At 34.6% G+C, this 26,772-nt stretch overlaps 1 protein-coding gene across 1 annotated transcript; it reads right to left on the reverse strand.

The window, feature by feature from the left end:
- Positions 1 to 11,908: 11,908 nt before the first annotated feature.
- On the reverse strand, positions 11,909 to 18,721 carry LOC138306147 (uncharacterized). Its single transcript, XM_069246532.1, has one exon. It carries the CDS (start codon positions 17,455 to 17,457, stop codon positions 16,813 to 16,815), a length of 645 nt encoding a protein of 214 aa, XP_069102633.1. The 5' UTR covers positions 17,458 to 18,721; the 3' UTR covers positions 11,909 to 16,812.
- Positions 18,722 to 26,772: the final 8,051 nt, after the last annotated feature.

Here is a 26,772-nt window from a genome sequence, read left to right on the forward strand (position 1 = left end):
CGAGGTCCAAATTCTGACCGCCCGATTATACATATTTTCTAGCTCTAAACCGTGTGACGTCATAATAGTCCGTGGCTTATAGCTGTACAATAACTGATGTGCTATCACTTACATCGACTGTCACCGAAAAAGTCGATCAATGATTTTTTTTATGATTACTTTTGAGCGAAGTTAATCGTACAATAACTTTGTCTCGAATGTAAAAAAACTAAAAGAGTGAAATTCGATATTTCAAATACTCTAATTTATCCTCTAATAGCAGGTATCTTCGTGTAATTATGAAAGAAAATCCACACAGAAATAAAAGTTTCGATTTTTTTTGTCGAGGAGTTCAGCAACGAATAAGCTTAATTACATAATATTTTCCTGTAGTCTGTATCTTTGATACATTGTGAATTACAAAGTTTGTGATTGTAAAATGAAAATTTATGAAACAATTAATCCTTTATTAAATGACGTACATACCAGAACAAAATCCTTATTTATACGGTGTATATATTTCTGTACATACACACCGATGATTGATCATCACAAACATTGTATTGTGTGTTGCTAACCGAATAAATTGTGATACATTTATAACAATATCGTAAAACGTTTCAACATGCGGTAGAAAGAATTTATTTTTGATATTATAAAGATCAAAATATTGAGATATTAAGGAAAACAAACTATTTTTTCAGACCGTGCGGTCGTGTTTAATTTTTAATCGATATATACATAATGTATGTACGAGTAGACTCCGATATAGATATATAATTAGCCATGCCTTTGGTTTGATGGTTATGTAATACCTGGACCAGGATGTTGTTTACCTGTACACAACGCCATTCATCGAACTCACCTGTAATTACCTGGCCGCGGGCAATTTGCTATTCGGTGGACTATGTCGGGTATTTGCTATTGTCTTACTGTCAATCAGGTTAGGACATCCGTTAATTGGATTGTGATTTGAATTATGGAAACCCCGTACATCTATGCTCTAGGTTCTAGGTTTTTTTATTGTCACCTCCATTTTTAAATTGAAAATGTAAAAGCAAATGGAAATAAAATATCCCTGATCATAGGAATATATATATATGTCGTACACAGGTAAAACAATAATGGAAGTTGACTTATTCAGAAGCAAAAATGGTTCTAAGAACTATTTCAACTAAAGATTTAACCTTAAACATTATTCCAGTCTAGAACTGTAATTACAGAATCGTGGCATATAGAAATCTACCGTAATTTCTGAGGTAATAGTAAAAATTCTAAGCATGTATTTTTACCGTTTCGAATCTACATGTATAGTCATACAAGAAGGGTTACAGTATTACCACACTAAATACACTTATCTAATTATCACCAAGGATTAATAAGTCCTATACGTCCTTGATATCACTAAGTGTATTTTTGAAAAGGTACAAGATATTATATCTATTTATAATGCCTGGATACAAGTAATGTCATTTTTCATTTGAACACTATATGTGGTTACTTTTTGGATTATACGATAAATGTTCATACATCATACTATTAAATCTCGGTATGATATACAAAAGGATCGACAATGAATATACTATTATAAGGAATTAATATAATTTTGAAATAATGAATTTAAATCTACATTTATACAAATGTACTGTAATTTAAAAACACATATCAGAAATATCATTGATGTATTTCTGCTTTTCAGTAAACGTTATGGATAAAGTTTCAAAAGCAGCAATATAGATATACATATTATCTTCGGTTTAAGTTCGGTACTGTTACTCCAATATAACGTAACTGATAACCGTCCACATTTTATTTTAATTATAAACTGTGCCGTGTTTGCATCGTTATGGCAGAAGTTTGAAATAAAAACACGCATTCTAGATATATTCATGCTTATTTTTGTGATTTTACTCGTAAAAATATAGTGTTACATTATACTGTTTTTATTACACAGAAATTTACATAATATGTTATCTAAATCTTAGTCCAACTGATCCGAACATCATTTTGATATATCTAACAAATTGGACTGATTATCTAATCTAAAATTCGATAAATGCTCGTTTGAATGTTTGGAATGGTGTAAATGGAATGTTTTGAAACTGAAAATATCTACATCATAAAGCTAGAGTAACCATTTATTCGAAAAACTCATATTGTAGATCTAAAGTATACGTATATATGCTGTATACATGTATAGTACTAGTATAGGCTTACCGTGTGTAGCCGCGGACTTCTCTTACATCACAAGACCATGTGACCGCCTAGTTCATTATCTATGAACCGTAGTCGACACTACCCGTAAATCACGACCAAAACCAACCGATAGCGCTAAAAGCTAGACGATTCGTTGGATGGGACTTGATTTTTCATTCATCTAAAGCAATATCCTGACGTATTATCAAAAAAAAAATACTGCACAAATCCTTTAAAGAGTTATCTACCCTTGCCTGTAGCAGCAAGAGTAGAGAGCTTTTTAACATGTCGTTAATTAAATACTCGGCGCTTACTCTTCCAAATTACTTGGTTTTGTTCTCTATTTTCTTCTTTTTCCCATGAATTTCAATTATTGCTGTTATATTTTATTTCATTTATTTTTTATTGATTTATGTATTTCCAGAAACATCCTTGAGTAGAACTGAAATTGGAATTGAACTCGGATCCCTGGCGTGAAAAACTACGGCTCTATCGACAGGAGCTTATCAAAGAGGCATGGTATGATAAAGACTGTAACACCACATTGTACCTGAAATAAGTGCGATATATTTAAGTTCACATATAAATAGGCAGGACTAAAATTACCAGCACTTTGCATTACACGCACTATTTCAGGCCAAAACACAATGAGTATGGGAGTTATGCAGGGTGATGGTTAGTATCCATCTGATTCACATATACATTGTATTACATTCTAAACAAATGAAATCTAGATTAGTATTCTTGGAATATTATATTTATTTGAACTCAATCCGTATTGATGTTACGACAGAGTGTGCATAATTATAAAGGGACGTTACAGTTGTACTTTAAAGATATGTTTCTGTACTATGTACTAGTTTAGTTTAAGCATATTTTATTGTCAAAACAAAAGACAAAAGGATCAAGCAAAAGTTATTACAACTTACAAAAGCCTTTTCCTAACATACAATGATGAGACAAGAGACAATTAACCTAGACAATATTGATAACATTAAATACAAAGTTTATATTTTTATAAAATTAGTATCTTTTGCTGGACTTTATAAATTGATGCACGTGTCTGAAAATATTTTGGTTTATATGATCAGCATATAGCTCGCTGCCACTTCGTAAAACTTTCAAATTTGCATCAAGATTCAAGTTTCTGAAGTTATACAGTAAAATAATTCTACCATTCACATACTTATTACATTGGAAGAAAAAAATGAGAGGCACTCACACACTTATGACCACAGATACAATTTGGACTACTGATTAGGTTTACACGAAATAAATCGAAATTCAACTGGCTACATCGATGTCTTAACTTTGTATGTATTTACATGTATATTTCTGTAACCAAAATTGTAACAGGCTGGCTATTTTTCATTAGATTTTTGTTATATATATTTCTTAAAAGTTGCTAATGAAGGTGATGATCTAGTCGCTTCATCCAAGTCATTCCACATCTGAAGAGAAGAAGGTATATTGTGTATTCACAGTCAATATTTGTGTATGTATATAATCGTACACTGTATATATACTATGTATTCACATTCAATATTGGTGTATGTATACAATCGTACACTGTATCTATACTATGTATACAATCGTATGTATACAATCGTACACTGTATATATACTTGATTATATATCTACTACATGTACACTGCAACATTTCAGATTTCTTGTGTACCTTACAGATTACACTGTCTGTTGGTGCGTTAAATCGTATAAATGGCGTGGACGGACCCCGGACAATATGTGACCAACAGCTTTGCTTTTGTTCTACATGTATTTATATCCCATGGTGTTAGTACAGTCAGTTTTGGAGTATAGCCATAAGTTATAATCTGCGTTTATTAATTATTGATATTCTTTATACAGAACTGTGACCTTGACTCCTGTGAGTGAAACAACAAAGGCTTTCTCTTCACTCCTAATAAAGGATTAAAATGGCGAATATTAATGCTGGTCTAAATTCCACCATGTCCGAACTAAAAATCATACGGACGGCGCATACATAGCCAAGTGGTCATTAGTGTGTCCCTACATTCCGGGAGTCTCCCATGTAGGATGGCTATATATAGACAATTAGGCCTTTTTAGCCAAAAACAACCTTGATAATATAGGCATGTTTAGAGGACTAGGCTAATACAATGTCATACATGTAGTGATAATTCGATGATTTTTCTCCGAGCACCTTATTTTAACTTCAAAAAACACAAACGTGTTTGACATATCCTTAAGAAATCAAATAAATCTAAACTGGCCAAGACTAGACACTCTTGAAAGAAAAACCCAAGAAAAATTAAAATACAGATCTTTATTATCACTACGTTGATAATATGATCTGACAACATCCCATTAGAGGTCAGGTTCTGGTGACCTTTGGAAATGGCCAATCAAATTGCTGCTGCCAGAATCTTGACTGGGGACGAAATAGTTTGAAAAAAGCTGTCGGAATAATTTTCTTGTTTATAGCCATCTCGCCCAAAGAGCACAACAAAGCTAAATAAATATGTATTCTAGGACGAAATGGAGTTATCAGTTGACACGTGGTAAAAAGGTCATCCAAACATGACCTCTATTGGGATGTTGTCAGATCCTCTATTGAACGTAGTGATTATTATGATCTGTATTTAAATAAGATTGTGTAGACTTAATATCATCTATTTTTTCACATAATATGTGAGCACATTTACACAAAGAATTTTTAAACAATATATATTGCAATAGTGGATATTTTAATGCCAGTTTAAAACCTTTTTAATTAAAACATTTTTTTTCATTTTCATTTCCATTAATTTGAAAATAACGATATACATGCACGTGTCTATAGAGGAAGGCGACTGTAACTAACTGAAATTCAGTTGTAGTTTGAACACAATAATGCTTATCATGTTTCATTTTTTTGGTATGTATAACGTTACTTCGTGAGTATTTAGTATATCTTACCTACAGATGCACCGCGATTCCCCCTGTGACTATGATAGTGACAGGGGGAATAACTCTTGTTTGTTTAACAATTCATACATATATAAATGCTTACGTCAGCTTTTTATAATTTTAAAGGTCCTTGAACCGGACAGACGTAAAATTTTCTAACTGTAACACTTGCCTACTGATCAAACATAAAGATACCAGGTATTTATATAGCAGTACAGGTATAAACTGTGTATTGGATGAGTACGGAATACCTACATGTATATATATACACCTGTCGTTACGGCTCGCTGCCCTCGGGGGTCAGTAATAGGCCTAGTTACACAATGTCTCAGTATTGACCGCGATGTCCTCAAATGACCCATATTTGATCAATGTCAGTTGTTTCCGGTTGTGACGCCGTGGGGACGTCGGACGACTGATCATGATTCACCGATATATCTGAATCAGGACCGTCTTAAAAACTTGGCAGGATCTAGGAATAGACGGAGTCAGATAGGCGTAAAATGCAGCATCTACCAAAAAATCAGGTAGGATTTAGAAAGAATCACTCCACGATGGATAATGTTTTTATTTTACAATCTCTGATATCTCTATATCTCGCTAATAATAAAGAGCTGTATTGCACTTGATTTTCGAAAAGCATTTGATACTGTGTGGCGTGTAAGGTTATGGAAAAAGATTAGGAAAAGCAAAATAAAGGGAAAATGTTTTAAAGTAATTAATAATATGTATGATAATATAAAATCTTGTGTACAATACAATGGTCAAATATCTTATTGTTTCCCGTGCCTAGTTGGTGTCCGCCAGGGTGAAAATCTATCCCCATTTCTTTTCTCAATATTCCTAAACGATTTAGAACAATATATGGAGGTTGCAGGAGTTAGCTCCCTTGAGACTGTCGAACAGAAAATGTCTGATAAATTAAGCATATTTTTGAAAATATTCATATTACTTTATGCAGATGATACTGTGATACTTTCCGAAACACCAGAAGGTATGCAAAACGCACTAGATATTTTTCAACAGTATTCCGATACATGGAAACTTCAGGTAAATATTAACAAAACTAAAGTGTTAGTTTTCAGCAAGAGGAAAACTAAACAGGTGTATAATTTCGTGCTTAACGGCCATGTCTTGGAAACAACAGATACTTTTACATATTTAGGCATCACTTTTAAATATAATGGTAATTTTTCCAACGCTATTAACAGATTGGTTGACCAAGCCCAAAAATCAATATTCGCTACACGTGTATATATAAAAAGGTGCGTAACCAAGCTATTCCAATAGATTTACAACTACAATTATTTGATTCGTTAGTCGAACCAATACTGCTATACGGTTCCTAAGTTTGGGGGTTTGGAAATTTAAAGTCAGTCGAGCAAACACACCTGAAATTCTGCAAACGAGTACTTAAAGTCAGAAGTAGCACTCCAGATTTTATGGTGTATGGGGAACCGGGAAGATTCCCACTCGAAATAAATATCAAACTGAGAATGCTGTCTTTTTGGAATAGACTTATACAAAATAAAAATAAATTAAGTAGTATACTTTATAAACTAATCTCGAAGTTACATTTCGAAGGAATATACACTTTTAAATGGATATCTTTCGTTAAAAATACTTTTGATGAATCTGGTCAGTCAAATATTTTCCTCAATGAAATACAAATGAACACTTTCAAAAGGGTGGTCAAAGAAATAGAAGAAGCCACGTCCCTACAAAAATAATTAAAATAGGTCGGAACAACAAGCATAGTTTCCCAGCAGATACAACAACACTTGAAGCCATAAAAAAGAAGCATTCGTTATCAAGGAAGGCTGCAACTACAAAGGATATGAACGTGAGAATGGAATACAATAGGGTCAGAAATAAAGTGAGGAAATTAACACGCAGATTGAGGAAAGAATATGAGCACAATATAGCGATAAAGGCAAAGTCGGATCCAAAAGCGATTTGGAATTATATAAAATCTAAATCTACGTCGAAATCAGAGATTGAAGAACTATATGCAAAACCAGCGGACAAAACTTCAACTAAAGTTACATCAAATAAGGGAAAAGCAGAAGTGTTATGTCGGTTTTAGCAGTGTATTCACACAGGAATCGGACACGACCCCTCATCTGTACATAAGAGAAATTGCCGAAGAGATGTCACAATTGAATATAGAACAAGAAGCTGTATCAAAGATCCTAAAAAAATCTCAAACAGTACAAATCCCCCGGACTAGACGAACTCCACCCGATGTTCCTGAAAAACACCTCTGATACAATATCATATCCAATAACGAAGTTATTAAACCAATCAATTTCAACAGGAACTCTCCCGGATGATTGGAAAAGGACTCGAGTGTGTGCCATTTTCAAAAAAGGAGATAAGTGTGAACCGGGAAACTATAGGCCTGTAAGTCTCACGTCAGTTGTTTGTAAAACACTAGAAAATCTAATAAGGGATCATATAGTAACATTTATGAGGAAAAACAAGTACTCCTCCAACAAATGGGGCCGCGGTGGCCGAGTGGTTAAGATGTCCCGACATATTACCACAAGCCCTCCACCTCTGGGATGCGGGTTCGAATCCCATGTGGGGCAGTTGCCAGGTACTGACCGCTGGCCGGTGGTTTTTCTCCGGGTACTCCGGCTTTCCTCCACCAACAAACCTGGCACGTCCTTACATGACCCTGGCTGTTAATAGGACGTAAAACTAAACAAACATCCTCCAACAAACAATACGGTTTCTTATCAGGTAGATCAACAACATTACAACTTTTAGAAGTTTTGGATAAATGGGCAACTGCTTTAGATAAAGGTGACGTAGTCGATTGTATATACATGGATTATCAGAAAGCTTTTGATACAGTTCCGCACAACCGTTTACTGAATAAATTAAACTCATATAATTTCAACCAGCAGATGAAAACTTGGATTTCATCTTTTTTGAAAGGAAGACATCAAATGGTAACAGTGAATGGCAAAAATTCCGAATGGTCAAGCGTAACATCAGGAATTCCACAAGGATCGGTTCTTGGACCCTTATTATTTGTGATATTTGTTAATGATCTTCCTGACATAGTGCAGTCAGACGTATACTTATTTGCGGATGATACTAAAATATTCAAGGCTATCCGTGGATAGATGATGTTTTAGATCTGCAAAGTGATTTAGAGACAATGTCGAAATGGAGTGAAACGTGGCTTCTAAAAATGCAAACACATGAGGATACACAAACAGAGAACAATAAACCAATGTGAGGAAATTATACAATACCAGCTCAATAGAAAAACACTGCAACATAAAAACCAAGAAAAGGATATAGGAGTAGTTGTTGATTCCACGTTAAGCTTCGACAGCCATATATCAGAGAAAGTAAAAAAAGCCAATTTCATGTTTGGACTTTTGAGAAGAACTTTTCAGTTTTTAGACATCAAATCATTTATTCCGCTATATAAATGCTTAGTTCGGTCTCATTTGGACTATGCTTGCTCCGTATGGGCGCCTTACTTACAGAAGCATATAGAAATGATAGAAAGTGTCCAAAGAAGAGCGACAAAATGTCTACCAGGAATGTCAGATCTAGCATACAGTCAAAGGCTGGAGAAACTGAAATTACCAACATTGGCATATAGAAGAATACGAGGAGACATGATACAACTCTTCAAAGTTTTAGATGGAGTATATGACTCCGAATGATGTAACATTTTATCTTTATGGAAAGATGCAACGGACCGCGAGAGCAGCAGGGGGCATAGGAGGAAGCTATTCCATAAAAGATACTTCAGAAAAAATCATACTTGCCATGATATTTGAATTAAACTTTAAATTATCAACTTGGCGTGTATTTGTAGATTTTTTTACTTAGTCTTAATATAATAAGCTATATATTCCTGTGCTATTTCTCAGCTTATAAGTGTAAATATTAAGTATTAATACTATACTAGATCATTACATGTCTCATCATTTTCTTATAATTTCTGTCTTATTTTAGAATTCAGATTTAGATTAATATATACTTGGTAAAACATCTGTACTAAAATTGTCGAATTTACAGTTTCTTAGTGATCTATACTTGATTGTGTTATTTTTCTGTTTTCAAGGATGAGAATCTTCCTCTTTAATTCAGAGATTTCTTTTGGGAAACAAATAATGTCAGATATTATCTGAAATATAAAATGACACTTTTAAACACTTAGTGCACTTTTAGTGTTAGCTTAATCCATTTATGGTGTTTTTAAAGTGTAACTTAACACCAATATCGGTGTAAAAAAACCCGATAACACCGTTCCTGGTGTAAAGTTAATCCAAACAATGAAAAGTGTATTGTTAACCCAAATTTGGTGTAACTTCAATCCAAAGTTGGTGTAAGTGTGCAACGTTACACCAACATGGTGTACTTTAACACCATATTTTCACTTGAAAGTGTAACGTTACACCCCGGTGGTGTTACTTTACACCAACTTTTCACTTGAAAGGGTAACCTTACACCACAGCGGTGTTACTTTACACCAAAACCTAATTTGAAAGTGTAACCTTACAGCTCAGCGATGTAAAAACCGATAAATGCTGGAGTACCGCAAGGTTCAGTACTTGGTCTCTTCTTTTCCTTTTGTTTACAAATGACTTAACGGATAATGTAATATCTTATATAAAAATATTTGCTGATGATACATTTCTGTATTGTTAATTATGATGACTTTTTACTGAGAGTAACAAATGCAGAGTTCTTGAATGATGATCTATCACCAATTTCTTCATGGGCTGATCAATCAATGGCTAATTCTTTTTAATCCAAATACAACAATATCCTTAACACTTACAAGAAAACATACAGATCTTCACCCACCATTCACTTTTAATAACCACCAAATATCACAACATCAATTTTATAGACATTTAGGTTTAACATTTAACAAAAAAGTATCATGGTCGGATCACATCGTTAATATTTGTGAAAAAGGTTCATCAAAAAAGTACTTATTACGAACATTGAAACATAAAATAGATAGAAATTTACTAAGAACTTTATCTCTCTCCTATAAATCAGACCAATTTTAGAATATACAGACATTATTTGGGATACCAGAATGGAACCATTGACTTGATGACATATGCTGACTCATGATCAGCATCACAGCTGCTGCACATTGTTTAAATTGACAGGAACTATTTTGCATATGAGCATGCTCTAATGGTAAATTACTTACTGTTTTAAATATATGCGACACTTGTATAATGTCTAATTATTATATGATTATTTTGGAAAACATTCAATTACGTGAGTGCTAGGATATTTTAATTACTGTAAAATATAGACCAATTGAAATATCTTATTTGTAAAATATGTGTGACACTCTAATGAATAAGCCTATTGTACAGTGTGTTTTTATATGATGATTTAAAAATAATAAAAATAATATAATTAATAATATAAAATAATAGTGAGTGCTTGAACTTAATTAACAAAACTGTAGTATTTATCTTATCATAGGTATGAGTATAATATTACCTGGTTGGAAAGTTACCTGAGTTGGTGTTAGATTTTAAAACAGACTATAACTAAACTTCAAAGGGTTCCCTATATAAACAGCTCCCATTGTATTTGGTGTTCGGGGAATGAGCCACCCAGAGTTGGTGTTCGGGGAAGACCCCACAAATTATGGTCAGTTGACCAGGATTACAGTACTCTACTCACAGCTGACCTCGATTCCTCGAAACAAAAAAAAAAAAAAAAAAAAAAAAAAAAGAAAAAAATTAAACAAAAACAAAACGATAGCTTAATTAAGCTTAACTCATGTTATTTTATTATCATGTATATTATGTTATTTTCCTTTTTATTAAAAAAGTCCGATTTTGACTTAACTCTTGGTGGTTTAGTTTTCAAACATCAGGGCCACCAATAACATCTGATTAATATATACTCTTCGGAAACCAAAATATTCACCATAGGTTCTATTTCATGTTTAAAAGACACATTATTTGATCTGGTTTTCAAAATTCGAGATAACATTTCAATCCTTTTGTAATTTTATTCTAATATAAGTTGTATACCTATATCATACATTGTATATTTATATGAATTGGTATACAGTTGGGTCATTGGTCTAAAGTCAATAAAATGAATGAGTTCGAAACCCATGTTGGGCACACGTTTGTTTTGGGGCATGACATTCAGGCTTTCCTTCATCATTTTTACCTGGCACATCATTTTACTGACAGCTTAGAGTAAATTAGAATTTTACGGAGGTTGCTTCCCTTTAATCATAAACCAGAGGCGTGTTCAGGATGTACTGAACAACAGCTGGTGCTCGGGCGCGCACTCGACGATATGTTAGTCTCTCGTGCACTTGTTTTGACACTTTTATCAGAATAAATATGTATTTAATAATCATTATACATGCACCCGTTCATGTCCGTTCAGAAACGAACACCTGCTAACATTCGCGAACGTTCGCCATCCTGAACACGCCTCTGATTATCATTCCGTATGAGAGGTCATGTTCTAGTGAACTTTGGGAATGGCCAATCGAAATGCTGCGGAAGTGAAGAATTGGCAGAATTATATTTTCATCTTTATCTTTATTATTAATGTATATGCGATTCATATCTTAGATATGACAATAATAATCACTTCATTAAATATATAACTATGAGAATAAGTAAACGAAAGTTACGAAATTACGTTTTGTTTCTATGATTCTGGATTTTATGAAGCTTTAAAAGAAAACCTACTCATAAAATGAAATAACGTAACCTCATGGGAGTGAATAATGTAAAATTAATAAATAGAAATAATGAAAAACGAAATGTGCGAAAACATTTTTTTTAATGTCTGATAAATGTACATTGTATCCAATACACTGACGAAGCACGGTAATAATATATTATTAGATAATATTAATAATACAAGCCTGCAAATTAATTTTACAATGATCTCTCTTATTACACACGCATCCTTTCGATGGTCGGCAAACCAACATTCAGTCGTACATTTCTGAACAAAATTCGAAATGAAACTTTTTGATACTGCTACTTCTAATTTGTAGCATATTGTAATTACATAATGTGAAATTACAAGTTTACATGTATAAATTAAGTTATACCTGAAATCTTTGACCACTCGCACTGCCACCATACATTGTAAATTTGACGAAAATTTTAATCACGAACAAAGCAAATATCACTTAACTGTGTGTAATCTAATCAATGCTTACTGATAATATTTGTTCCATGGATAATTTTAACATAATGCAAACATTAGTTATTTTGACTAGGTTAATATCGGTAGTAGGGACTAAATATTTGATAAAGCTGTAAAACACAATTAAACCGCATTATCACGAAAACGACAGAACCACCAACGAGTTTGGATCACATAAAATATCCCGCTCTATATTTAGTACGTTCTGGAGGTGCCATATCATTAGTCCAAGACTACTAATTTAAGTAGCTGAGTAATTTAAAAAAAGAAGACTTTCCCGTTCTCAAATATTGGTCCGTTTTTATCTCAAAATTGACATTTTTAAATGTTTGTGAAAGTTAAACTATAAGCATATATTCAAAATTAAGCATTTACTCGGAGTTAAGAATATAGATCGAGAACGGAGTAAAGTATGTATTCTTCTGAGGTTTCAGTCCCGTTGAAGTCTCGGTTCGACATAGATCAAAGAAGTTATAAGATTTTCAAATAAAATTTATCAATATCTTTAGCAAGTTGCCAGTTGCAAATTTTGTCAAAAAATTACATTTCTATTTTTAGTAGATTTTTATACAGGGATTTTAAGAAATGACCTATTTGGCAGCCAATTTGAAATTGTATCTTTTTTCGCTTTGAGTAGAGCCACAGTTTTACCATTTTTTGCTGAAATTGTTCTTACTTAAATCATCACTGCGCCAGTATTTTTTAGCTGAATTTTTGCTGAAAATCTTTACTGGGTTCGTGGTTATTAAAATATTGAGCATTAATGTGTGAAATGATACACTTTTGTCACTTTATTTTTACATTTAATGGTAATTTGAGCACTTTTATTTTTTACTCTAAAATACTAAAAAATAACATATATTCAAATGGGACAAAAAAGTAAGCACATGGACCCCCAATTTTTCTGCCTGATTCAGAAAGAACAGCCCTTTCCCTGTTAATATGCAAAATATCAACAAAAGTTTAATACCATAACTTTTTCTATAAAGGGTTAAATCTGGCAAAAATGCCTGAAAATGGTGCATTTTGTAGCTCAAAATTAAGGGGTAGGGGTAGTATATGTTGTTATTCTGAGAAAAAATATTAGTCTTATTATTCAAAACTGGTATATTTTTAAAGAAGACTACTAGAAAATAAATTCTACGAACATTTATACATATCAAACAGCTCATTATGAAATTATGGCTTTAATCTCTGGTGTATATGGTCAAAACGTCAAAATTCCAATAAGATCCAACATTTTATCAACTAGGTATCTTTGAGTGACAATAGCTCAAAAACGAGCACACGGACATATGTTTTTACTTTCATTTTCTTTTATGGTATGAACTCCTATTTCCAAAAATCTATATGAGAAAAAAAGTTTAATACAAGAAAATTTTGACTTCTCAGAGGAGTACATCCTTAAGAAGGTTTATGAAATCAGGGTCTTGTCAATACCACCACATAATATACCAAAAATATACACAAAAATGAAAAACAAGGCACAATCACATTATTTCTAAGACAAAACTACAAAAATGTAATATTACATAGGGAATGGAACCAGGTGCTCCGAAAGAAAGAGCTTTATTAGAATCATGATTACATCCTTACATGATAGATAGTACATTCACATGAAATTTCTAGAAACATAATTCAAATAGACTTTAATTACCGCTCAAGATTTTATTTCAAATTGTTTACAACTATGAATATTTCATTCGTTTTCTATGTGAAAAAATAAACGTTTGTATTTCAAACAGAGGTCCAATGTGAATATACCATGAATATAATGGTGGAAATGTTTGCCGATGGATTTTTCAATCGGATGAGTCACTAAAAGATATTAACAGTTTTGATGTTCAAACTGGTAGGCCTACATGTGTATAGTCAAGTTTGTACCAAATGGGGATTTTATCGACGAAATATATTTGTATTTTTTATATCTGCGGAAATCTTTAATCCATGTGTCACCTTTAAATAAGACTAGCCTACATAGAAAACACGTTAATGGAAATTTTCGCACTCCCATGTGGTATTTTAAAAATATTTATAAAATGAGATATCACTAAATTGCACGAGTCTAGAGTATGACCATCGATGGTCAGATTAACTTTGGACACCAGTGTAATCTTAGGTTGGAGTGGCATTTAACTTTGTGATCATTTTAATTCAACTAAACCATAATTCAAATGATTATGACAATAACGTGAATTATCAATGGCAATAATGCTGATCATCGCAAATCGTTGCACCAGAAGTGCAACAAAAACGTATTTGCCGGTTACCTGTACCCATCTAAGTGATTTCTAGGGTGCCATACTTTCATATATATGTTGGTATCAAATGATTTTGGTTGTCAATATGTATTGTTCATAAAAATTTTCTTTCCAATGTTTATCATAAAAGTTAATATTGTCTTCAAGTAGTGCAAGCGATTCTTAGGGATCGAAAGTAATCAATTTTTCAAAAACTTATTGTCGTGAGAATTTTCTTTGCCATAACACAAATTCAAATTAATCTGTTTTAAATGAATAGAAACATTATGTTGTAATTACTTTGAAGTTGAACTACATTTTACTGGACTACATCCTCGATATTCCAGGGGTTTCGATCACTTACGATCTCTACACCCCTGGACTATCTCATAGTGAAACTGGAGGCAACAGAATAGAACAGGTAATTTAGTCCTTTGATGTACATCAAAAGAGCCGTATAACGGTACACTGTGGTTGACTGTGTGGCTTTGATGTTAGGCGTCGCTCTCTCTGTAATCTTCAAAGGAAATGTTTGCTAGCCAGTGATTGGTCAAACATTTTCAGCTGAGCTGCCTTCAATTTCACTATGAGATAGTCCAGGGGTGTAGAGATCGTAAGTGATCGGAACCCCTGGGGTATCGAGGATGACTGGACTAATAAGTATAAGCAAATAAATTGCATCGGGTAGCTCATCGTGTCCCTGTGGAATCTACTCAAGATATGATAAAGCCTTACAAACAGTATGTAAATGTATATAGTTAAGTAGATATCGATCATATACATGATGTTCAAATATATTGTCACCACGCGAGAAGCCTCACAGATGATTTGTAAAACCTAGAGATTACACATTATTATGTAGTTTGTATTCAGTGGGAGTGGGGCTTTATCATCTTATTTAGTTATAGTCAGGGATGAATCAAGTGCTATTCCTATTCACTGGCAGACCACTATAGACCTCACTGGAATACTATGGTTAGCGGTTTATTAAATGTGGAAACAGAGGTGGCCCTACGTTAAATATTAGTCCGCTTGGGTGACAATCTTTTCGAAGCGTACCAGAACTTTTTATCCTTTTTGTGTAGAATTTGATACTTCAGTATCTGTCTAAAATTCGCAGTGAAGGCATGAATATACCTCAGAATTATATATGCCATAACTGGGCGAACATTTTGACATGTTATTTTTTTATTCAGTAATCTATTGAAAACTATAAGATTGTGACAATCATCAAAATGATCAACATTAGTTACAACACATTTGTAAGTATTAGAAATCTCCTAAAAATATCGGTAACTTTTCATGGTAAATAGAATATTAAAGGCTCTTCTTGATTCGCGAGCATCAAAATACGACACAAATAGTATTAATTATAAAATAACGGAGAAGGGAATATTTATATACATTTTTGTAAGTACTGTATACAAAGCGCATGGTTTTCATATAAAAATCACTGCCTCCGTCAGAGATCGAGCTCGGCACATTTCAGACAAGTACTTTGACAGGGCACTGGGCTCAGCAATCTTCCGTTCGTTGTCAAAAGCTACGTTATCACAGCTACATGTTATTGCGATATAGAAGAATAATGAGTGATCAGTGATGTAGAGAAATTAATGTTATATTAATATCTACATCTATATCTATCTAATACAAACATTGTATTTTGAATATACTATACTACAGATATGTTCCGATTCAAGGGTATAAAAGGTGTTCATAAGTTGAAAAAAAACCAACAACAAAGCGAAACGATAAGATATTAAACTTATAACACTCTCAATGCAAACTAGGACGTTTTGTCTTCATAGCGATAACTCACCGAGTCGTTTTTTTCTCTCTAAATATTATTATACATAGTAAAGATATAGAGTTTTTGAGATAAAACTGGTCCAAAGTAAGATATTTAATAACTACTTAATAATTTCAAATGTTTTATAAAGTTTTGTATAAAGCAAACAATATTTGATTATCGTCCTAGTAATCATTGCTATCCATTACATACACCTTTTAATATTTTACCGAAAGTTTAACACATTCATGATAAAAAAAATCCTCTTTTCCTATTGGCACATTTGGCAACAGTTACCAGAATTTCATTCCATTATAAGACGTAAACATTTATTGGGTCACCTACCGATCGGCACGACTTTCTCCGGGTTCTCCGGTTTTTATCTCTTAAACAAAGCGATGGCGTGTTCGTGATTCCATGTGGTAACCACATTGAGAAAAGAATGCTGTACTACATAATTTTATAATAAATACACGTGTTGTTTTAGATGGTCATAGCATCATCTTCTATTAATATAGGTGACCTTTGTGACCCCAGAGGAGAGTCAGAGTTCAAAAGACTGTGTTGTGTGTTTCCGGAAGCCAAGAAATGATCACTGGCACTTAAGCGTTGCGATAACAACAATCCCTTAGAAGTCGTATTCCGGAAGTTATCATCGAACGATTGTAATGGCGGCAGCTTCCGGTTTCGCATAAATTTGGGTTTCTTCGGGAAATGATGGCAAAAATATCGGACGCAGAATGGTTTTGATTCCGTTGATGTCTGTATTGTATTAAACTCCTTAGGTTCCGTACAGTATCCTTTGTATGTGACTTTGTTCTCCTTTTTCTGGAAGTTTCCAATTTGATTGTGCGCTTCCAAATATGGTATATCCTCAAGGTTGGGGGTTTTCTTCACTATCCGGCGAATATCCTTCCCGAGTCGTTCTTTTTCCCGGACGTAATATCTCATCGCTTGGGAGTGATACTTTTCTATAATTTTTTGTTGAAATCTCATATTATGATCCAGTAACGAGTTCCTCACGCGGTTTCGTTCTCTCACGTTAGCGTCCAGTTTGTTAAACAGAGTTGGCAAGCATGCGTTGTTGGTAGGTGGCGCTCCAAGTGGTAACAGTCCTGCGACGTCCATTTTGTTCTGGGAACTTTACATCCAACGGCGATGACAAATACGTTACAGATCGTAACATTCAATATCGGTATTACTTTATATCCAATAGTGATAAATATCACCTCACGAATATACTTGATGTAAACTTAGCCTCTACATCACACGTTTGTAAGATGTCATACGGTTAGTGAAATGGTTAAAAGACTTTTCCCCCTTCCCGTGGGCATGTGCTTTCCTTATTTTACTATTGAAGCAATAATTATTAAATCAAATGTACAGCATTTATGTTCCGTTTGTCAGCAGGTGATTCCTTAAACTTCTCCTTTCTGATTTCATTTCGAGAACCACTATCTAAATGTCACCACGTTTTATTTGTTTGTCTTTCAAAGCTTAAGTATCCAAGTATTCCATACCACATACCGTAGAATGAAAATTTTCAGTTTATTTCTATTTATCCACTTTTACTATCGGAATGTCCCGGCTACTATCTACATCACTGGTATTCTATCATATCAGGCACCATGTTAAGCACGCTCCGATTTCCTTCCAGATTTAATTAGCCATTTGTGGACAAATTCCTGATAAGCCCGCGCCATGCTATATGTCAAATTTCAATCCATTTGATGCCAGAATGTTCTGAATTCTATATCAAATTTCCTAAAAATTCAATATGTAAACTGTGTCACGACGAATTCAATAAATTGAACACGTTACGGCGATTCTACTTAATAACCTTCATCAGCTAGAGGAACAAATACATGTACTGAAATCCAATTATATCGGTGATGGTCCTACTGTTGCGTAACGTTTATTCCGCTTGTTTATGCTATAGCGTTTATATTTGTAAGTTTCATTAGCACTTTAAAATCAGTTAGAGTTCATATTTCATGGAATCGATATTACACAAAAAAACCCTCACTAGTTTAGTGTTGAATAAACAATAGTGTTTTCACCAGCCACCACGGAGATGAAGCAGACGAACCATTGTCCTGTGATGTCGATTTCCATCTCACGGAACACTTCAAAACATCTATCGGTTCTTCATAATGCCACGATCCAATTGCAAGGGTCCAGTTTACTGATCGGCACCACACATAAATAGATCAAATGGCTTCAGTGAAAACGCATTCCTTTTAAAACAAGTTGAAAGTCTTTGAACAAAAACATCGGCGAATCCATGGAATTAGCTGGTTTAAACACATAGATTAAAGACTGAATCCTATTCCACAATTCTATCGGCCTCACAGAAGCACAATGTCATTTAAACATGAAAAATTCCAACACCTCTCGGCGACGGCCTGTGCAGTTTACATTGTAACTGATAGCACAGGCTGAATCGAGAAAAGTGAGCAGTCCGATCGAATCGAGCACACCCAGTCAACAGATTGTGATCGGCCAATCAATGGGTCTCATTGAAAGGTTAAGAACCATCCACCACAGTGTTGACGTTCTCTTGACATGTATATGTTTCCGTCAGTCAACAGATCTATGTTAAATGTTATAAGAGCTACCATTTAGAAAGTTTTTGTAGACATAGGCTTTTATATTTTGTATTTGTCACTGTGATAGTGTTAGCATCCAATATTAAAAAATAAATGTAGATTCACACAACAAAATGCATGCAGTATTTGTTTACAATTTTGCTGTGATTCAGAAACAATTTTCATCGAACATCAAATAAAAAAAAATGAAAATCATATTTTGCATATAAAATGTAACTACAGATAAAATGGCGATTTCATATATTTTCTTTAAAGGATTGAGTGTCTCTGAGAAACAACATGCCTGGTTTGCTGTTGATGTTCCACCGGAGTGCGACCAGAAAAGTTTTTTTATGACTATGATATAGTCAAATTTGAAAGGAAGCTGTGGTAGAATAATTTATTTTGTTTTATTTTATTAGATTAGCGTCCTTATAACACCCGTGGGCATGCAAAGACGAGCCGCGATGTATGCTATGGGGTAGTGGCTGTATATTTTGGGAGGCTGTGGTTTATTCGTGTTATAGATGTACGTGTACGGAGTCTTCGGCGGTATGTTTTACTAATATAACACTAAAAAAGGAATCGAGGTCCACTATTACAGGACGATGTTGTCAGAAACGAAATTATTAGACACCATAGCGGTAGGTAGTTGATTGGAAATAATGATACATTTCTGTATAAATCGTCAGAGTTACGCATCTAAGGTCGTACTTTCACGAACTGCACCTGTAGCATCCATTACATGATCGTCAATGGCAACTTAATTTAGGATACTGTCTTTTCTTTTCTTCCTAACTAACTGTATTCTTCCTAACGCCTTCCTTGACACCGACTCATTCCTGCGAGGTAGGCTCTGGGTTCTATCCCCTAGCCGAGACACACCATAGTCTATCAAAGTTTCTACTTTCTTCTCCTGTTTAGCGCTCAGCATAAAAGGAGTGGGACGACTGGTTTGTCTGTTGCCAAGACTGGGTGGGGTATGTTGCTTGGTGTCATGCTTCAGGGATATAGTACTATAAATTGGCAACAGTTCCAACATATAAGAAGGTACAATACGAAAATACTGCAGCCTCTCACAAGCCACATCCGCACTTTATACATGCAATGCACCACATACATAGGAGGCCGTCCTTATATGATTTTTGTTTGTTTGATTTATTAACGTCCTATTAACAGTCAGGGAACAAATGGACAGAACCAAGAGCCTACCTCACAGGCGGGCGCTCAACAGAAGGCTAAAAATGAGGCGGTGTCAAGGGAGACGTTGTGAGGAATATTAGTTAGGAAGAAAAGAAAAGTTCTGAAAATTCTTAATGAAGTCGCCTTTTACGATCATGCAATAAAGGCAGCAGGTACAATTCTTACGCCCTACCTGCAAGCAAAATAGTGTTGGAAGCAAAGCGGATACAACAAATTAGATTCAATAATATGCCATTGTAGCTATTTTCCTTACAACTAACGTCTCTACGCTAAAAAAAATAAATCATTGAATCACAAAAGAAATTCTCAGGAATATTTCAATTTATGAAGATTTTTCGATTTGGTTTAGTTTATTTTATTTACGTCCTATTAAAAACCAAGATCATTTAAAGACGGTCCATCCATGTATGCGGTGTGTTGCGTATATCATGTGACGGTGTGTGTTGTGGGCGACTGTGGTATATCCTTGTTGCGTCTTCTTGTATAGTGAATCAATACTAAAATGCTATATCACTGAAGTATGCCGCCGCAAACATCAAGCAACACACCCCGAACGGTCACATACTGACAAAAAACGACTCAGTCGTCCCACTTCCTTAATGCTGAGCGCTATGCAGGAGCAGAAAATACCAGTTTATAGACTTTGGTATGTTTCGGCCAGGGGACAGATCCCAGAGCCTAACTCACAGAGGCTAGTACTCAACAGAAACCAAGCTTAAGGCGGGAGGCGTTATGAAAGGAAGTCACTTAGGATTATGAGAAAAGATAATATAATAAATTTAGTCGCCTTTTACGACCATGCAATATGCACAGCAGGTACAATTCTAACGGCCTACTTGTAAAAGTATAAGTATGCTATAATTGAAAATTGTCTGCAATAAGAGCTTATGACGTAAGAAGACTCTAGATGAGAGGATATTATTGATTTTGGTTTTAAATGTCGATGGCGCTTGCCTTCCAACGAAGACTTAAGATTCCACGTAACGAATTGACGGAGGAATGCTCGGCTTTGTTAGGTATATATGTGATAACTTTCAATACTTAATCGACCGCCCTCTGTCTGAAGGGTTGATATTGATAGGCCACGGTATAATAGTGTCTATCTACAGTCAGCTTTCATCGCAAGCAAATACAGATTGATACGCCTTACATGAATTCATGAATGAATGGCTTGAGATGTAAAAAATCATTATCAGCTGAGAACGTGTCATGTATGTATATACAACCCCGCCGAGCAATACAGGTCGGCTGTCGGTAAAGTGTTAGCGCTAACGGTGTGACGCTAATGGGGCATTATTGAGGTACATTTTTATGTAGATTGTCGCAAGTCTTGAATGAACCTTCATCATAGAAGAGTTCCGATTCGGAAGTGCAAACAGTGTTATGTTCGGTCCATATATATAACCAAATAACCATGCCATTATGTTTACTAGTTTTTTCATATTTTGCCAAAAGTTACAAACAACACAACAATCTGCGAGTCAGCAGTAATACCTTGTGTTAGCCCTGATGCATAAACACTTTTGTATGCATCTACAACATGTAGGGTGACAGGGTATTTATTAAATTAACAGTAAATGATAAACAGGTATAATACATGGCAATATTTGCTTCAAGAATTAATAAATCAAAGAGCCAATGTGGGGTTTACAAAGTAAAAACCGCCAAAAAGACTTTGAAAATGTCTTCCCCACAGGAGGCTTTTTATCAATTTACTTGTTCAAGTAAACCAAAGATATGTTATAAAGGCATACCAAATATCACTAGTTTAAGCCGAGTCTAAAACCTTAACGCCTTTTAACACCCATTTAAGATAAAGAGTTTCTACCATCACAAAGAGTTACAATTCCGTCTTTGCATATTACAGAGTTAGCTCCCTTGCAGGTAGGTATCGATTGTTACGTTTTCTCCGAAAAGTATGACGTTACGCTTGCAAACACATGACGTCACAATCAATACCTAACCGCAAGGGCAGATAACTCTGTAATATGCAAATATGGAATACGAACAGTGTTGATATGTTACACTTTTTATAGTGCTATATGCCTGAAACATGCTGTCAGAGACAGAACAGGCACATTCACCTGGCTGATCACATTAAACTAACTACGGGCGAACTAGTCGTTCCATTCCCTTTATGCTAAGCAGGATCAGAAACTCCAATGTTTTAGGACATGGTATGCCTCGACCGTGAGACAGAACCCAGTGTCAAGCCATGGGTAAATGCAAGGCGGACTCAAGGAAGACGATAGAAAGAATAAAGTCGGCTAGGAAGAATAGAAAAGATAATCTTCCAAGTTAAGTCACCTTTTAATATGGTTACAATTTAAATCCTGATGGCAAGTTATTCGGCTCCCAAATAAAAACCCTGGGCCAATTTTAGCCTTAATTGGATACCAAAATAAAAAAACGGGACACAAGTCAAAACGGTAATCTCAGAGTTAGATAAAAAGAATGTAAATATATAGATTAAATAGATAAAAGAAACAGATAAGTAAGGAATAAGTAAAGAAAACGACACTTGCCCCTTTAACAGATCTAAACACAATGATAAATATGTTGACTGGAGCAGATGAACCACTCCAACATATATTTCTGGCTCGCACACAAAACGTCAGCAAGTGTTCGCTTAATTAGACTAGGCATTCGACCAGAAAATGAATATTGGGTGTTATCGACTAAAGCCGTGTATTGGTAAATATACACTGCTTATCTCGGGATATTTACATACTTATATTTAGTAAACAGAGAACAACCTCCACTGTGCGCCACGAAAGTAAATAACAAATATATAAGGTGTGATAGATTAAAAATGATCCTTTCAGAGGAAATTGAAAGTTAAATCTTCCATTTCAAAAGTTTTGATGTCATTTTAGATGTCTTGTAATATATAATGTATTATAATAAATACTATACACAAAGTAAATATACCATTTTAGTATTCGCTTAAACTCTTTGGTTTGATATATTGACTGCATACTGAAAATTCTAAGTAATATTAGAAAAACAAAAACTTAAAGAAACAAAAAGAACTGAATATTATTACATTAATTATTATTATCAAATTAAGTATTATTTGTTTCAAGCTAGCTTTGTCATTACAATGCAACCGAATTATAATAGGATTTTCAAAAAGATAGTTGCGTCTGTCGTCAAAATTTTTAAAATATAGCAGTTTCAACTGACTCACCGCATATCTAACATTAACGTTTAAGAATGTCTTAATCTGGTAGAAATGTGTGAGGAAACTACAACTCTACCTTGGAATGGGCATTGCTAATTTGGAGAAATTGTATCACAGTTTCAAAAGGCGACGAATAGACCAGACGTTGGCTTACAATTGATAAAACACTTGTATATGCGACTGTTTTTCAGTAAAGCGCCAATTTAGAGTTACATACACGTATGATCGTTTATTAAATAAAAAAATAAATTAATCGACACACGTGCTATTTTGAAAATTGGACAAAGTATGGTGTCACGTTCATATCAAATTTCTGGTCTGAATTTAACAGAGTTTACATGAGGTTTTGAAATAAATAACTATTTTAATAATTTTATTGGATTCCTAAATCGCTCCGGCTTATACAACCCGTTGGAACGTGATTATTGATATTCGATATGGGATATATACCGGGGTATATACAAACAGAAAGCCTAGCAATGATCAATAAATCGATCACACGAATACATCAATACGATCTGTATTTACATTCAGGATATATAATAGCCTTGCTTTTTGGATGGCTTAGGAAGCTTAATGTCCTACAAAGACGGACTGGGTTATCTCCCCTTACCGATGCACACCATAGTCTAACAATACAGGTAGTTGCTGCTCAAGTCAGCTAAACATGCCTATATTATAAGGCTTTTTAATTTTTGCCTATATATTAGAATAGAAAATAAAAAGCCTAATAATATAGGTAGGATTAGCGGACAATTGCTGCTCCTGCTGAGAACTCCGGATTAAGTGACTGGTTTATCCTTGTCAGTTACATGAATGATATATGTGGCCGGGTCGTCTGTGTTTGCCTCAATGAGATAGTACTAAAAACAACCAAAAAAGTTTCACTATTACAAAAAGGGGCAACACGAACAAACCGTATTCTACAACTAGCACAACAAAGCTAAATGCATACATATACTGGGACGAAATGGAGTTATCAATTGGCGTAGCAAGGTGTACAAAAATGTATTTGATCCGAAGTACACATGGTAAAAGGTCATCCAAACATGACCCCATATGGGATGTTGTCAGATCCTCTATTGAACGGAGTAGTTATAAGGATATGTATTTTAATCAGATTGAAAAAGATCAAAAGTTCAATTAACAACAAGGAGTATACCGTAGTCTCCCAAAACAACCAGACATTCACACACCGACACTCATTATACATCCTTAAGTGACCCACGCTGTTAAGAGGACTTAATTAAGTTTAGTAAAGTGTGATCTTCTTTTTGTTTTATCATACTTAATATTTTCCCCCTCGTATATCTTTGAGTGGCCATCCATGTAATTGTATATGGTACTAATACATTACTTCCGTGGTTCGCTGGCCCTGCCCTGCAGGTAGGGCGTTAGAATTGTACCTGCTGCCCCTATTGCATGCTCGTAAAAGGCGACTAAATTCAGGATCTTTTCTTTTCTCTTCTTCCTAACTGACTTTATTTTTCCTAATGCTTCCCTTGGCATAGCCTCACTTTTGGCCTTGAGTTGAGCGTTCGCCCCTGTGAGGAATGCTCTGGGCTCTGTCCCCTGGCCGAGATACACCAAAGTCTATAAAAAGTCCCCTCAGCATACAGGGAGTGGGACGACTGGTTCGCCCGTTGTCAGTATAATGTGACCGGGTGGGGTGTGTTGCTTGGTGTCTTCGGTGGCATGCTTCAGTGATATGGCACTATAAAAAAGGGCAACAGTTCCACTATACAAGATACAACATGAATATACCGCAGTCTCCCAAAACACGCAGCTCGCACAACATACACGTTACACACCGCATACATGGGAGGCGGTCCTTACATGACCATAGCTGTTAATAGAACGTTAATTAATCAAACAAACAAAGGTTGGCTGGCCATCCCATAGCTTTAAGTTTAACGGTATGTAAGATTGATTTTACTAGGCCGGGATCTAGGGGGGGGGGGGGGGGTCCACGTGCACCCCCCACAACTTAACGAACCGGTATTGTACGGTATTGCGTATAGGCCGGGATCTACATATATTGAATTATGTGGTCCCGATATGAATTTGTTGTTCTATTATGATCATTTTGATACCTTATTTGTCTACTTCGGTTGAAAAATGTTAATGTTATGACTATTTTTCAATTGTTAGTGAAATACGAGATGGCGGCCATCTTGATGACGTCATAACCGGAGCTTATACAATGTTAACATTGTTTTTTTTAGTGTTGTTTTTACTGATTGATAAGAGGTCAAATAACTGATTAGAAATAATAGTTTGCTGTAGGCAAACATTTTTGCTGCGTCAAGCCAGATATGAGAAAATTGCTTAAAAATTACCATTTTGAGCTTATAATCCGATTTTTTTTCATTTCCTGCGTAGAAATAACTTCATATATTGGATTATATGGTCCTGATGTGTATTTGTTGTTCTCTTGTGGTCATTTTGATGCCTCATTTGTCTTCTTCGGCTGAAAAATGTCAATCTTATGACTATTTTTCAATCTTTAGTGAAATTCGAGATGGCGGCAATCTTGATGACGTCATAACCGGAAGTTCATCCCAGTTTATACAATGTTACCTCTCGATTTCGTTATCAGTGGGTCATAAGGCTTCAGAAAAAACATTGGTTCGTTAAGTTGTGGGGGTGCACGTGGACCCCCCCCCCTAGATCCCGGCCTATACGCAATACCGTACATGATTTCTTTGTAGAGTGTTGACTCTCCCTAGATGGAACTCGTTACATTCACTATTGTATTTAAAAAAAACCATCAACACACAGTGATCTCCTTCAATTTATTGTAGCATTGTCTACAGGAATATAAATATTCTTCACATTAAAGTAAGATGTCATTGTAGTTCTTTTAAGTATGATATGTTCAGAGCAAACCTTGTGAATGATCCCTCATGTATCTGCAGAAATGCATATATAGAAATGCCTGTCACTATTTCTTTGAGTGTAAACAATTTGAAACTTATTACTGACAAGGACTTGTTTTATTCACAATTTAGAATGTCAGCATTATTTTCAAAGCACTACTATATGAAAGTTCTGAATTTTCTGTAGAACGAAATACAATTATTTTCAACCATGTACATGGGTTTATGGGCTAGTACTAAATTTTGATTTTTCGAAAAACTAAACTAGACGTAACTTAAGAATGTTTGTTCTTACGTAGATTGTGTTTTCGTATGATGTTTACGTAGATTGTGTTTTCGTATGATGTTAATCTTAGTATAACTTTCTTTCCTTACTTACATTCTGCTTATCTTTTCCATTGTCTTGTCACCATAATTAGCCATTCCTTAATTGCTACTAGCAAATCAGACTTAAATTCATGAACTATTTGTTTAGGATTTATTCCGCATAACGGAATAATTTGATGTTTGTTTGATTATAAACGTAAACGCTACATTTATTAATGATTTTGAATTGTATTGTCTGAAAAAAAAATCTTAAAGAGTATTT

Source organism: Argopecten irradians, chromosome 13 (genome assembly GCF_041381155.1).
Source record: "Argopecten irradians isolate NY chromosome 13, Ai_NY, whole genome shotgun sequence".
NCBI lineage: Eukaryota > Metazoa > Mollusca > Bivalvia > Pectinida > Pectinidae > Argopecten > Argopecten irradians.

What these genes read in the sequence shown, in the direction of transcription:
- LOC138306147 (XM_069246532.1), bottom strand. Translation starts at nt 17,457, where the DNA reads ATGGACGTCGCAGGACTGTTACCACTTGGAGCGCCACCTACCAACAAC.